The sequence below is a fragment of the Armigeres subalbatus genome, chromosome 2 (genome assembly GCF_024139115.2).
Source record: "Armigeres subalbatus isolate Guangzhou_Male chromosome 2, GZ_Asu_2, whole genome shotgun sequence".
Classification (NCBI taxonomy): domain Eukaryota; kingdom Metazoa; phylum Arthropoda; class Insecta; order Diptera; family Culicidae; genus Armigeres; species Armigeres subalbatus.
In genome coordinates this window covers 111,569,238-111,583,098 of record NC_085140.1, presented here as the reverse complement: position 1 = coordinate 111,583,098, position 13,861 = coordinate 111,569,238, and the positions used below count along the sequence as shown (strand labels likewise).

The following is a 13,861-nucleotide window of genomic DNA, read 5'->3' as shown; positions in this document are numbered from 1 at the left end:
ACTTTAAATGTATAACATTATAATTTAATCTATTAATTTAATTCTAGGACCATAAGTTATATATATATATTTTTTTATGTACATTTTTTTTTTAATTGTTGATCGATGCTACGATAGGATTGTAACTGAGAGGTTACACATTTTCAACATATTAATTCCGCGTGATATCTAATATCAAGCTCTGCATCTCCCCTGCACGATACATACATAAAACACTCAAATGCACAACGTTATTCGTTGAAATAACCATTTCAAAGTCTGACTGATTTTGCCCTTTAGTAGACCCCCTGGGGGCCTAAAATAGGAAATTGCTTCCCTATAGTAGACACTTCGTCTGATTTTTATGTACCGTTTCGGAATGTTCTTCTTTATTACGGACCCAAAAAAAAATTTCCGATTAAGGACACTCTGGTGTTTGTTTTTTTTTTAATTGTAAAAAATCATCTATTTTTATTTTCTACACCCAAAAAACAAATCTGACAATGAATTATTGGCAGTGGCTGATTTTCTACCCGCCGCATCCACATCCAGGCGCTATCGTATATGCGCATATAGCCAGCAAGAGTTAACCCCCAGAAATTTGTATGGCGAAAGACATCTAACGCGGGTTTTCTCAAAATGAGGAACTTTTCATGAAAAACTATTTGGTACCGGTTATGAAGAATGGTGTCCGCTACTACGCCTACCAAATATTTTATCGATGAAGCTGCTTAATTTTGAGAAATCGAGCCTTAGATGCCTTTCGCCATACTGATTTCAGAAAGTTAACTCCTAGTGTGCCGCTGTAAGCACGCTCAAAGCGGGCGATTCATTATTGTATAAAATCTGGGCATATACAATTCTGTAAGCTTTTTATCCAGTTTTCCGCGAGCGGTAATGGCCGCCAGCTTGCTTGCGGGTTAGTCTCTGATTTGACGTTTCTGGAGGTCAACTGCACCCACCATTCAAGAATTTTGATCAATGTGGTACATAAGAAGGCTTGAATTCACTTAATCAGAACCTTTTTATATTCCACATTGGTCAGAATGCACGGAGCGGTAGGTGCAGTTGACCTCCACAAATGTCAAATCAGAGACTAACTGGCAGGCAAGCTGGCGGCCTTTACCGCTCGCGGAAAACTGGATACAAATATTGTATTAAAATAATACAAATCTGTATTATTTCAATACAACAATTGTATTAAAATCTTCTGAAATTGTATATGCCCAATTATTATACAGTTTCTGTAAGGTTATTATGCAGAACTGCATTAAAATCTGCCATCCGCTGGTTGGGTGTACTAGCAAACCCGACAAACTTCGTTTTGCCTAAAATTGATTTATTCTCTGATTAGTTCTCGAGTTATGCAGAAATTCCTGTTTCATTTGTATGGGAGAATTGTTCAACTGTTCAAAAACCATAATAGCAACGATAACCATTATAATATTCTGCAATGTTAATATTTTACCTTACAGACTTACCTGGACTTTACACATATCATACTGTTAATACGTAACCATTTCTCGTATGTTCATATTACATTTTAAACTGTATTACATAGGATAATTTTCTATGCGGAATGCTGGTTTTACGGTTTTCGTCACACTGCAACAGGCTTAAAAAAACCTGGGTGTTGCGAATAGAATCGATTTGGTAGTCAAACTGAAGCCAAAATTTTCTATTGTGCCGGAGCCAAACAATGAAGATTGTGGTTATGTTCGTTTCAGATCCTATATTGAGAAGTATTGTTATTATTTGGGAAAGAAAATAAAAATAATCTTAGTTTGAGTTTTGTATTCTTTGTCAGTACTGATAGTTTTCGTGATCGTCATGTGAAAGCGAAAACAATTGCATTTTCATTTTCAAGAGACCAAATGAAAATGTAGCGGGTTCCCGTTCACCTGTCACATTACAAGCAGTCATGATGGGAATGTTGCTTTGTTTTGAAATCTTAATTTCTAAATAGTTTTAATAGATCTGTGCAAATAACGATGACTAGTCGATAAAATAATTATTGTCGATGCAGATAAAATCAAGAACATGTATGAACTTGTCTCAACTACGTCGCTCGACTGAAACGTCGCTGGTCGCTGGCGACCCTTTCCAGTAAGTGCTCCAGCGACGCAGGCAAATTCAATGCGTCGCTACAGCACCAAACTGGGAAGCGCTCGCTGGTTGAGCGACGCGACGGTCCAGCGACGTTCCAGCGATGACCCGCATAGACAATATATTGTTTCTGGTTTTTGAGTTAGAAGTAACATTAATGAAGTAAAAACTGCTTGTTTACAATAGTTTGCTTTCATGAAATAAAAATCCTTGAAAATTTAGCGGAATTCCTTTCATTGTTTTTGTTTTCTATGAAAGCGATAGAGAATAAAATGTAAATGTCGCGTGACCTCTCTCAATGTAAATGAAAATCTCAGTACTGTTCTTTGTAACAAATATTTGTACATTATATTTCGAGTGGAAAATTAGTAGGAATGCAATTAAAAAGCATTAGTTACGAAATTTTATCAGGTTCAACAGTTGATTGGAGCATGAATGTATGTAAACCAACGTAAAGTCATGTAGAGTATCGCGCATTTGTGCGCCCTCATGCAGCATGGAAAAAGAAATTCGAAGAGCGGGAAATGTTTGACAGCCAAGTAAATGCAAAATAATTTTGCTTATAGGATTGATTTCATATATGAAATCAATCCTAAAAGCAAAATTATTTTGCAGTTACTTGGCTGTCAACATTTCATTTTTTTATAATATTCCTCTACTCGCTTGAGAAAAAATGCGGCTCTATCCGCAGCACCCAGGAAAAAACGGTTGATTTGAATGCACCTGCGACAACCACATATACCTTGATCCGCGTTACCGTCGCTTTTCGAATATCGAAAAACAATCTTCGAAGTTGGAAACGCAAAAGCGAAAATGAAGGAGCAAAGAGAGAGCGCAAGAAGAGAATGTGTGAGAGAGTATCGACGGAGGAGGAGGAGGACACCAATCATCGCGCACACACATACACATCAAGAAAAAGATGGAAAATTATAATGGCGGCGCTGTCTCGTCGTGTCGATTATTTTCGTTAAATTAAACGCATTAAATTCGGTTCGGGACGGTAATGATACGCGCCTACGAGTGAAGGAAGTGACCGTGGACCCCCGGAAGGATAGTGTTCGCGTCCAGTGTGGGTTTCCGGTGAAATAATTTGCGAAAACAATGGCGGGTTGCAATTGTTGTTTACTCTTCTTGTGAGGAACTTTTTCACTCTTCTGGTAAAGTCTTCGCAACAGCAGATCCAATCATCGCCAGCAGAACGCAGCAGCGAAAAATATTTTTAATTTCATATAGGAACGGAAGAAAGAAGAGCTTCATCATCCAGCAACGACGATGAATGTTGCTAAAATCGAAACTGGATTACTGTTTCCCTGCTGGACATTACACAATTGGAGGAAAAAGTGAGTGAATCGCAATATGTGTGTTGGTCGCAAAAAGAAGTGCATTTTGCAAAAAATGGGGATCGCGGGAATCGATTAGCAAAGATGTCCCCTCGTTGTCGCCTAAGCATATTCTGGATTAAACGGGGCAAATAGGCAAACGAGTGTGACTAAGAAGGAGGGGCACGATTAGCTTGACGACAAAAAGTGATATGAAGCGAACATCCTTCTGGCCTCCAGAGGTTCTCACATTCTGGTGTCCTTTCAGCCACTCTGAGCTATGGATTGTTCCAAAATAGTGTTACTTGGACCTCTCCCCACACAGCTTTGCCGTTACTTACACCCACTCATATCGCTACACCACTTGATGTGTCTACAACAGTAAATAAGGTGATAGCATCCATTATGGGCTGACGATATACAAACTAAATGGCAAAGCTAGAATTCAGCGTAGTGTATATATAAATAAACAAAATCTTCCTTACAAAATGTGTTACAAGGAGGCGGATAGCACACAGAATCGAAGGTTTTCAATGATACATACCTATTAAACTTGGCTCGCTTTTTACGCGGATTTTGGGATTTACGTGGAACGTATTCTCCGCGTATAAACCGACGAATCATTGTACACATTTTATTATGATTACAACATGATTAGGGTAAACGCATTGGCATAAATACGAGGGGGCTTAACTCCGCCTAGAAAAAAATTAGTCCTCTTACCCTTAATAGACAGCGATAGGGTAAGACACCCAGAAATCGCCCTCCCCCCAGTTTTCGCCCACCTATTTTAAAATCTTGAGTTCTCTTAAACGAGTTGTTGAAAACAGTTACAGTTAAAGTTTTTCCATACAAGCATCAATCAATTATGAAAAAACCTGAACTTCAACTGTTTCCAACAACTGAACAACTTTGAATTACACTGCATTGAAACCGAACCATTCCTTAACCTCAAATTATCTGTTCAATAAATTCATATTTGCGACATGTTTGCACGTAAATGCATATTAAATGTGGATTTTATTTAGCGTTATCGACTTTGAAACTTAATTTCTGATTTGAGCTGACGAAATATGGAATTTTACATTTCTTGTGTCGTTGAATAGGTATGAAACCAGTATAAATGAAGCTTCAATGCTACTGTAGATGGAAATAGTGAAGAATAATGCGATGCTGCGCTATGCAAAACCATAAACAGTAATTGAGTTAATCAATGGCAAAAATCTCTCAAATAAAGATATATAAAAAAAAAATTATCAGTATATGTGAATAAACACTTAACAGATTTCCGTGAATATTTCTTCAATTCAACGAAATCTCAACAACAGGTTTGTTCGGTAATTATTTCACCGATTGTCTGCGATATTTTCCTTTGTTCAACTGTCAACCACAGAAAATCTGTAAAATGTTTTACCGAACAGTTCTGCTGGTGAGATTTTGGTGAAATTTCACAGAAATCTGCGATTTATTTTAAGTGTGGAGACACTAAGTATTCTAATGCACTATCTTTCACCTTCCTCGTTTCACACATCTGTTGGTGAATTTATGATACAGTTTGTAAGGAACACTACTCCCTCGGCATTCCAAACGGATTACAAATGCTCCAAATGAGGCATTCTTGAAACCAGTGAGGGAATTAGCAGCGGCAACGATTTGAGTTCAGAAATCAAGCAACTGTGATGTGACTTACTAAAGGTTAGAATTATGCACAGCGCGTCATATGTGGAACTTTTTTGTAACACAAAAAGCGCAAAAGGTGGAGTCTATTTGCAATATCTTGCGGCTACAATATACACACTTAATTTTATTCACCGAGGCCGGCAAAATAAATTGCCGTGAATCCAACAGCTGAGATTTCGGCAAAAATCGGTACCGTTCGGTAGTACATTGCCGGAATGATCGGTAAAGTGCTTTGCCGGGATTCAGTAAATGGTTATTGGTTTTATTTGTTTTCAGTTAATTCAAAATAAAAATGAGATTTCCAATCAATATAAATTTAGAATATATTTAAGTGATTTATTTGCAATTGTACATTAGATAATACATACTAAAGATAAACTTATGGAGTTCGTGGTAACACCAAACTGTCGATACGATCTTTACACTCCGGCAGCCATCCAATGTTCTGCGATTTCTTATATTTATCTGTTCTCATATATGATTTTGAAAAAAAATATAGATTGGCCTCAGGGAAGGCGATTTCCGTCGACATTACTGCGTCTGTAACGTGGTGTGAAAATTGAATCGCTCCATTTGTATACGTTATAGCGAATCCGCTGAAATTAATTACGTATAGAAATTTATTGCGCAGATTCCTCCTTCTTAGACACCTGCGCGAGAATTATTCGCGTGGTTTTTTTCCCCGTGTCACACACACATATGCATGGGCACTTTTTGACGTTTCTATGTTTGTAACCATTCTAAACTGACTGTGCACTCTGTAAACAAAAACAACCTGCTGTGTTGGAAATCTCTTCAAGCAATTTTGTGTAAAAACAAACTGTGATTCATAATTTCCCGTTTCCGTGAATAACTACCGTAAGTTGCGAGTTTTAATTCGGCATTTTTTCAATCGCCCAGTATCATTATAGTATGTTTTCAGAATGACGAGCTCCAAAAAACTGCGGTTAGACTTGGAGGAAAGCGGTGAACCAGCTGTACACAGTCCTGAAAGTGGTGCTCTTTTCTTAAATGAAGAATATTTGGAGCAGCTCGAAGGAACATCCAGTGATCCTCTGAGTGCTCATATAGATTACGATCCAAATTTATCTGAATCCCAATTTTCGGATGCTGAACAGGAAAAGAACTTGAACGAAGGTTTTTCGCGAGATAAGCTGCCTGCTGGTCTTTATGGGTGCTGGTTGCTGGTAGCCGTTCGGAATTTTAAGGGACACAGCTCCGGAAAAGAAGTAGGCAGATGGGGCGTCGCTGGAAATTCCGTGGATGAATTTATGAACAGTTGCTGGAAGCTATCACATACATTTTTGAAGCGGGAGGTGGTATTCACTTGCGACGAAAGTGGTGTAGCAAAACCATCATGGAGTGAGAAAGTTTCTCCAGAGGAAGACGACTTTGTGAGATTTGCACTTTTCAACGATAAGGTAAGCCACAGGACTCTTCGTCCGGATCAAGTAACTGAGACAATTCTCCAAAACTGGAGAACTAAGGAAATACACCTTCTACTTCATGTGTACTCAACTGCTGTGAACAACAAAGCTGTTTTTCAGTCTGTGCGAGATACGTTGATGGGACCCGGCACATTAGACAAATCCGGAGCTGCTTCTAACGCAACAATAGATGAACTAAGCGCAAAACTTCGAGGTGAGCATGGCCTACATTGGGAAGCACATAATGTTGCATGGATGATGTGGGCAAATGTGATTGCAGTATCAGAGCCCCATGTTCAAGAAGGAATGATATACGATGCTCCTCCTGCCCATTTGGCTAAATTATTCCGGGCCAAAGAGCAACCACGAGTGCAATCTATTTCCCGAAATTTCTCCATGGCCCACAGTGTTAATGACGGTTACCAAGACGATATCTCGGCTATCAAACGCAGTTTTAATCAGCTGGAGGAGATGCTTCGTGGCGTTAATAAGGGAATGCAACTTTTGAAGAAACATATTGAGTCACTGGAATCAAGAGCAGTTTTGGGGGATTCATTTTTGTCAGCAGCGGAGCAAGCAGTGCTTGTTGAGGAAACGGGTTTTAGTTCTTCATTGGCTCGGAATGTTACTGATGCAGAAGATGTTGATCACATGTGATTAATTACGCTACATTGAACGCATTATAAATCGGACACGAAATGATTTTAAGTTGTTTGGTAAAACTTACCATTTATCGATTTTATTTCTGATGAACTGTTAAAAAATAAACGATAATTTTACTGCTATTTATTTATTGTTAAGTTTTATTTATTCATTCAAAAGAAAAGTTTACAAAGTACATCTTTTCTCTACGTTATCTTCAAATCCTAGTCGAATCAAATCAATCTCGAGACTTACACTTGGATCGAATCTACCTCCACGGATATAACCACATTTCCGAAATAGATTTTGCATATCACGGTTTGAGTACTTCTGAAATGTTTCAGCGATGCTCAGATTAAAATCTTGTTTTCCATTTTCCGGGTGGTCTCTCTTCATGGCTCGTTTTACGTTCCCAAATACGATTTCAATAGGATTAAAAAAAGGGCAATAGGCTGGTAAAAATATAGTGTATATTCCCAGAGATCTCAGGTACGAAATGATCATCGCATCGCAATGAATTCGTGCTCCATCGAGAATCCATATAGAGTGGTATCCAGGATATTGGTAAACATCTTTTGAATCAACGCAAAACTTTCGACAGCAGTCGAAGAACTTTGCCCTGTTGAAAGTTCCTTCTGTGCTGAAAACCTCTTTTACTCCATGTACTCCAATAAAACAGAGCAAGGACATTCGTGGCTTTCGCACATATTCACCTCTGCATATTAGACGTTTACCTCGAACTCCATATCCACGAGATCGAAGCATAGACCGATTATCAAAACTTACCTCATCCAAAAAGACAAGATTATGATAATCCCATCTGATGTTATTAAGCTCATTGCAAAATCTGATGATATCATCGGAACGGATTTGGATAGCACTACGTTCCAAAACCTTGTATGTCAAACCCGCCTGGTGTAGAATGCGGCAAATTGAAGAAGCGGAAATCGACACTCCATAGTGCGCTTGGAAGAGCTTTTTTGACTCATCAAGATATAAGGTTGGTTGGGAATGATATAGCTGCACTAACCAGTTTCGTTTTTCAATTCCGAATTTCCTTGCATCAGCTTCGTATTCCTTCCGGGAAAAGTATCCATTTCGCTGGAATGTGATAATCCAATTGGAAATAGTTGATGTGTGTTTCCTATAGGTCATAGCTAGTTTGGATTTGGACAGACCGAGGAAAAAGTATCCATAGAGGACATGGTAGATTGTATTTACGGAAGCGCGCTTTCCGGAAACATTCTGTATAATGTTATCCATGGTTAAAAGAAACTATTGCAAATCTTGTGTTTATTTATTTATAGTGGATAAAAACACATATGTACGATAAACAATAACAAAGAGCAGTTATACTGCAAATGACAAGTCAGCTTGAATGTGTTGGTATACACGCAAAAAATTCATGCCTCTACGAAATTGCGCCAAAGTCTGAAAATTGGTGCAACAGGCAATAAATACATGTTCAATTATCTTCAAGTCAACGTAAAATTGAATTAAAAAAGATTAGAATAAGCAAAAAAATGAAATCAGAATAAATACTCACCGAGAAAAAATAAAGATAAGGATTTTTCCTTTTTTTTAGTTTCCGCGTGTTTTTTTTTCAATTGCGAGGTTGAACGTTTGACAAACAAGTTTGCTGAAACTCGGGTAAATTTCATATTACCGATTATTGTGGCAAACTTGATTGCCGAGTTTCAGTAACCTGTGTAAACGTCATATCTTTTAACGAGATATCAGTTAAAATTAACTTTAACGATCATGCTCGTCAATATGTTTTACCGAGAAGAAAATTGTCGATTAAGTGTGTAAATCAAAACGCGATAACCAACTGGGAATCGAGCCACGGAACTTCAGATTTGCAACCTTTGGAGATTCTGCCGATTCTGCCTACAAGTGCACCATATAAATAACAAAGTTATTTGTATCTTTATAGTACCTCTAAGGGAACATACGGGACAGATAAAAATAAAAGGAAGCTGCAGCTTTAGAGACATTCAAATTTCAGAATGTTTTCAATTGGGAGTGGAGAACTTTTTAGACTTATCAGGTTGGAGAATTCAAAATAGTAATGTCGATGAAATTAAATTAATAGAAAACAGCTTAATGATAGGAATCTGAATTTATGTTTCTTCATAACAATGAATAATTCTTACATAAAACTTTGCATTGGTTCTGATGATAAGTCTTAACTTCATATCAAACCAGAAATCAGCCAAGAAAAAAACGTGGGATTAAAAAAAATAGATTGACCATGAAATGAAATAATAATATTGAACATTTTAGATTTAGATATTTTAGATTTTTTTTATTTTTTGTTTTTCTCGTACACCAAGGTGTAACGAAAAGGCTGTATATTCACTTCCAAGACGATTTTGAGATAGAAGGCCCGGAGACCCATAGTGTTATATACCAGTCGACTCAGCTCGACGAATTGAGATGCTGTCTGTCTGTGTGTATGTATGTGCGTGTGTGTATGTATGTGCGCAAAATAAAACTCACTCATCTTTTAGGCACTTATCTTAATCCGATTTATTTGCAAAAGCAAATTTACATTCGATGGGGAATCCTGTCCCATTGTTTTCTATTGGAAATAGGCCAGATCGGACTATGGAATCAAAAGTTATGGCCAAAATACGATTTATATATTAAAAAACACGCTAAGAAATTCTCATTCAATTTTTTTTAGTATATCTAATGTACGAGAAAGGCACAAACACCGCTAGGTGGATCAATCAGGGTTTTGCCTTTCTCGTACAACAAAGTTGTACCGAAAGGCTATCATTTCACTCCGAAAATAAACTTTTTATAGAAGCTTCGGAGACCCAGAGTGGGGCGTCATTGTCATTTTTTCAAAACAATGGTTTTTCGAAACAATTCTAGGTCCCAAACAACTTTGCAAAACTTGGGCCCGATTGGTTGCTTCCTCGCTTTCCGCATCGCGATTGAAGTTTGTATGGGGATTAGTATGAGAAAACGCATATTTTGGAATTTTTAGTCTTAGAGGTTTCAGTTTATCGTTATCCAAGTGACACATTGCGTTAAAGTATACCCCAAAAGATGCCGAAAAACTTTGCTGAAGACCGTTCGTTGCTGGAACGCGCAAGAAAAAAGTTACAATGCTTCGAAGATTGGTTGTTCAAACCACATGTAAAATATCGTTTATTCTGCCAGCACTGCCGAACTACGTGAACCAATAATTTACCTGAATGTTATTTAAAAATTTTTGATCTTATAGGACTTTGGAGCTATTGGGAGTTATGTGGAATCGTTTCACAAAGTAAAAATTTCGTCAAGACGGAAGATGGCTTTTGCCCTCTGACAACCATAGGTTGTCTGGTAGTGCTGGTAGAAACATTGATTTCTTGCATATGGTTTGAACAATCATTTTTCGAATCGTAATAACATTTTTTGTAGACCTTCCAGCTATATATCTTCTTTAACAAAGTGTTTCGGCATCTTTCGGACTATAATATAGCATATTATGCTTATGATCTCACTTGATTGGGTGAAGTTTGCATTTCTCCATACAACTGCGCTATACTCTAATGTGTATGTGTGTGTATAAAAGCTAAGAAAAACATTAGACAACTTTTCATATACCGTGGACCCCCGATAATTTGAACGTTACCTCATTCAAATTAACGAGGTTAATTTTTAATTTGAACTACTGGTTACTCTATTTGCATCAGAAAAACTGGTTTCTGGCTGCTCTCGTTGCTGGTTTGTTTTGGTTCTGCGTTCCGTTTCACGATGTACCATTTTTCTTTTCTCGATTCCACGTGCTAAATGACGTTTGACCCATTTTTAATTAATTTGAACGATGTTCAAACGAAGGGGGTTCAAATTGAAAAGTGTTCAGATTAAAAACGGTCATATTACCGGGGGTCCACGGTAGTAATCCTTAGCCGATTTTCTCGCAACAATTTTCATTCGACAGGGGACAAATGCTAGTTGATCAATATTTAATTTGATAACGATCGACCGTTGCGTTTCAAAGTTATAGAGGAAATGGTTCATCGAACTATATTAGCACAATATAAGGTTGGTGTTTTGGCTCAATGCGAGAAAGCCAGTATCACTACTCGGTGAATTAAGTTGGTTTTTTTTTATTTGTGTTCGAGAAATTGTTTAGAGACCTCGCCTAAGCATTTCATGTAAAACGTGATTATTCTCAATAAACTAAACTAAAAGGCAGATATTGGGCTATACAAGAGAAAAAAGAGCTTGATAAAAGGAGAAAGCAGATATTGATAGATAGAGGACAGGATTTGTAAGGCAATACTTAAAAATTCTTTTGCAATTCTTAAAAATTCTTTTATACATATTGTTACTAACAATGACTAAAACACTAATAAAACCAATTTATGTAAGACCTTTATGTTGACAACCGACAAAAACACAGTGACAATAACAGATCTTAAATATAAAAGACAAGTTGTGTTTTACATTAATTATACAACTCACAATTATAGAAATTACTCAATAAATAATCAACGCCTAACGTACATACAAACAATACTGACATATTCATTGACATTGTCCTATGTTACTGACTTGACTGACCAAACCACATTCCTGAAAATTTTCAAGAGGATTATGTTAGCTGATTTCCACAGTCCGGTATTCATTTGGTCAAAGTAGACTGGTTCTTCCGGCATAATGACTTGTCAACTTTAAAAAACCCACCCCGATCATAGCAATCCTAAGGAGCAAAAAAAATTATCAATTATAAACAAGGTTATTTTACCATTTGGGCAGCACCCCTTGAGGTGATTGATTATACAACAAAGTCACAAATCGACCATCTTGGAAACCACGTGATTTTTGCCGAAATTTTGTGGGGTGAAACAATGGTAGATCATTTGTTCACTTATTCTGAGCAAACATTATGATAATATCAATTCAGAATGCTGGTGAGACCTGTTCGCAACTTAACTGATTAATCATCTTAGCAGTGGTTATGTCTTTCTCGTGCATTATTGAACAACATAATTAATTAATCAAATACATTATTGAGGAATTAGTTGAAATGCTGAATTGTTCACAAAATGTATTTACAAAAATACTTAGTAAAATAATATTAGCGTGCGCGTTTTATTTGAACTTTTTTATACCTGTGAAAGCGCGACTGCGTTATGCGTCTTAACTTGCATGCTTGGGTTCCATTTGCTGTATTGAAGTCGTGTGCTGAATCGAGTAGAAAACCTTGCATGGGTTGATTCTACGGCCTTTTATGGCATGTATTGACTCAATCACTATATTTCATAACTATTTTAACATCTAGAATTTTCGTAATCGTTATGAAACTCAATAGTGTTTAACTATGCCTTACTAGTTTGTTTGCGGACGCAGTAGCGCCCGTGGCAAGGTTTTTTTTAATATAAATGGTTCATTATTTCATGCATTAAAAAATCAAAATTTTCAACGTCTGTTGTCTGTGATTTTTTCCATCAAATGCTGTGTCTGGTTATCTAAGGTTGTCGCTGGTTTTGTTTTCTGCATCTGATGGTGAAAAAAGAATTGATGGTTCAAATATTTTATTTTTTTTTGGAGAATTTCCCCGCGTGCTGCGTCTGGTTGGCTAGTCACCGGACAGACAAACAGGGCTATTATATATATTATTCTATGTCGAATGCAACTTGTTGTGAAAGAATCGGTTGAAATTGGCAAATGGCTGCATAGAAAATGGCAATTGTGCACACACCTATATACATACACACGGACAGACAAATATTAGCTCGATTCGTCGAGCTGAGTCGATTGATATATCACACCATGGGTTTCTGAGCCTTCTATAAAAATTTCGTTTTTAGAGTGAAATAATAGCCCTTCTGTACGACTTTGTTGTACGAGAAAGGCAAATAGTCTTCACTTGTCTGCATTTTTCTGTATTAAAAAAAACTTCAATGAATTAGATCGGTACAGGTACGATCACCTTAGCACAGTTTCTCTTGCATCGCTCTGGACTGGTGTGCACATTGAATGGTTGGATAGTTTGCTGGATTCGTCCGCTCTTCTGCCGATGTTTCATTCGGACGGCACCTCTCGGTCCGGCGGCCCCATTGCACAATGTCAGGATGCGATGCGAATGTTATCAGTATTGCCAGTTTGCTGGGGAACATTGGTGATTGTGCCATAATTAGGTTATTGATAGGGATAATCGATTCAATGTTGCGCGATATTGAAATTGTTCTGGTTGTGAAGTTGAAAGTTTGTGTTGCGCATAATGATGCGTTTTAATTTGGACGTAATGCAAACTGATAAACTTGTTTTTTTTAATTTAACTGGTAAAAAATGTGTTGATTTTTTTAAAACATGGGAGAGAAAATTTATCATTTGGCCAAGTTTCGGAAAAACTTTCGATTTCAATCACAACATAGTTGAAGACAAAAATAAGGTGTACCTAATGTTTTAAAAATAATTAAGCAAAAAGATTTACTTGTAATTTCACGAGTTTTTCAACAGCAGGTTCAATACATATTTTACAAATGTTCCCAGATAAAACATCATGTGCTAGATGTGTTCTTTAAAACTGCTATAAAGCATATCAACACTTACTGATGTTACTAGGTGGTATCCTAACGCTCGATTCGCCGAATAAATCGTCAGCACTTGCAATCAATTACCAGCTGGCAACACGCCCGCCCATACTGCCTCGAAGTGTAAACTCTTCTCTCTTGTTATAATATCAGCACAACAACAGCC

The 13,861-nt window shown here is 37.2% G+C and overlaps 2 protein-coding genes across 7 annotated transcripts in view; both read left to right on the top strand.

Moving 5' to 3' along the window:
- Nucleotides 1-13,861, top strand: part of LOC134210672 (PHD finger protein rhinoceros) — a 59,764-nt gene that overhangs the window by 5,518 nt on the left and 40,385 nt on the right. Inside the window, exons 1-2 of one of the 4 annotated variants that reach the window (XM_062686854.1) lie at nucleotides 2,970-3,154; nucleotides 3,319-3,425. The exons of 1 other annotated variant lie outside the window; for it this stretch is intronic. The gene's annotated coding sequence lies outside the window, so the exon portion shown is untranslated. Of the gene's footprint in view, nucleotides 1-2,969; nucleotides 3,426-13,861 lie in introns of those variants that run through there. 2 more of the 4 variants (XM_062686853.1, XM_062686852.1) reach the window with 2 other exon arrangements.
- Nucleotides 5,707-7,273, top strand: LOC134214945 (uncharacterized). Of its 3 annotated transcripts, XM_062694221.1 has the most exons (3): nucleotides 5,707-5,942; nucleotides 6,007-6,505; nucleotides 6,632-7,273. In XM_062694221.1, exons 2-3 carry the CDS (start codon nucleotides 6,008-6,010, stop codon nucleotides 7,166-7,168), a joined length of 1,035 nt encoding a protein of 344 aa, XP_062550205.1. In that variant the 5' UTR covers nucleotides 5,707-5,942; nucleotide 6,007; the 3' UTR covers nucleotides 7,169-7,273. The 3 variants fall into 3 exon arrangements, with proteins under 3 accessions (XP_062550205.1, XP_062550203.1, XP_062550204.1); XM_062694219.1 differs by having other exon boundaries at nucleotides 6,007-7,273; XM_062694220.1 differs by having other exon boundaries at nucleotides 5,996-7,273.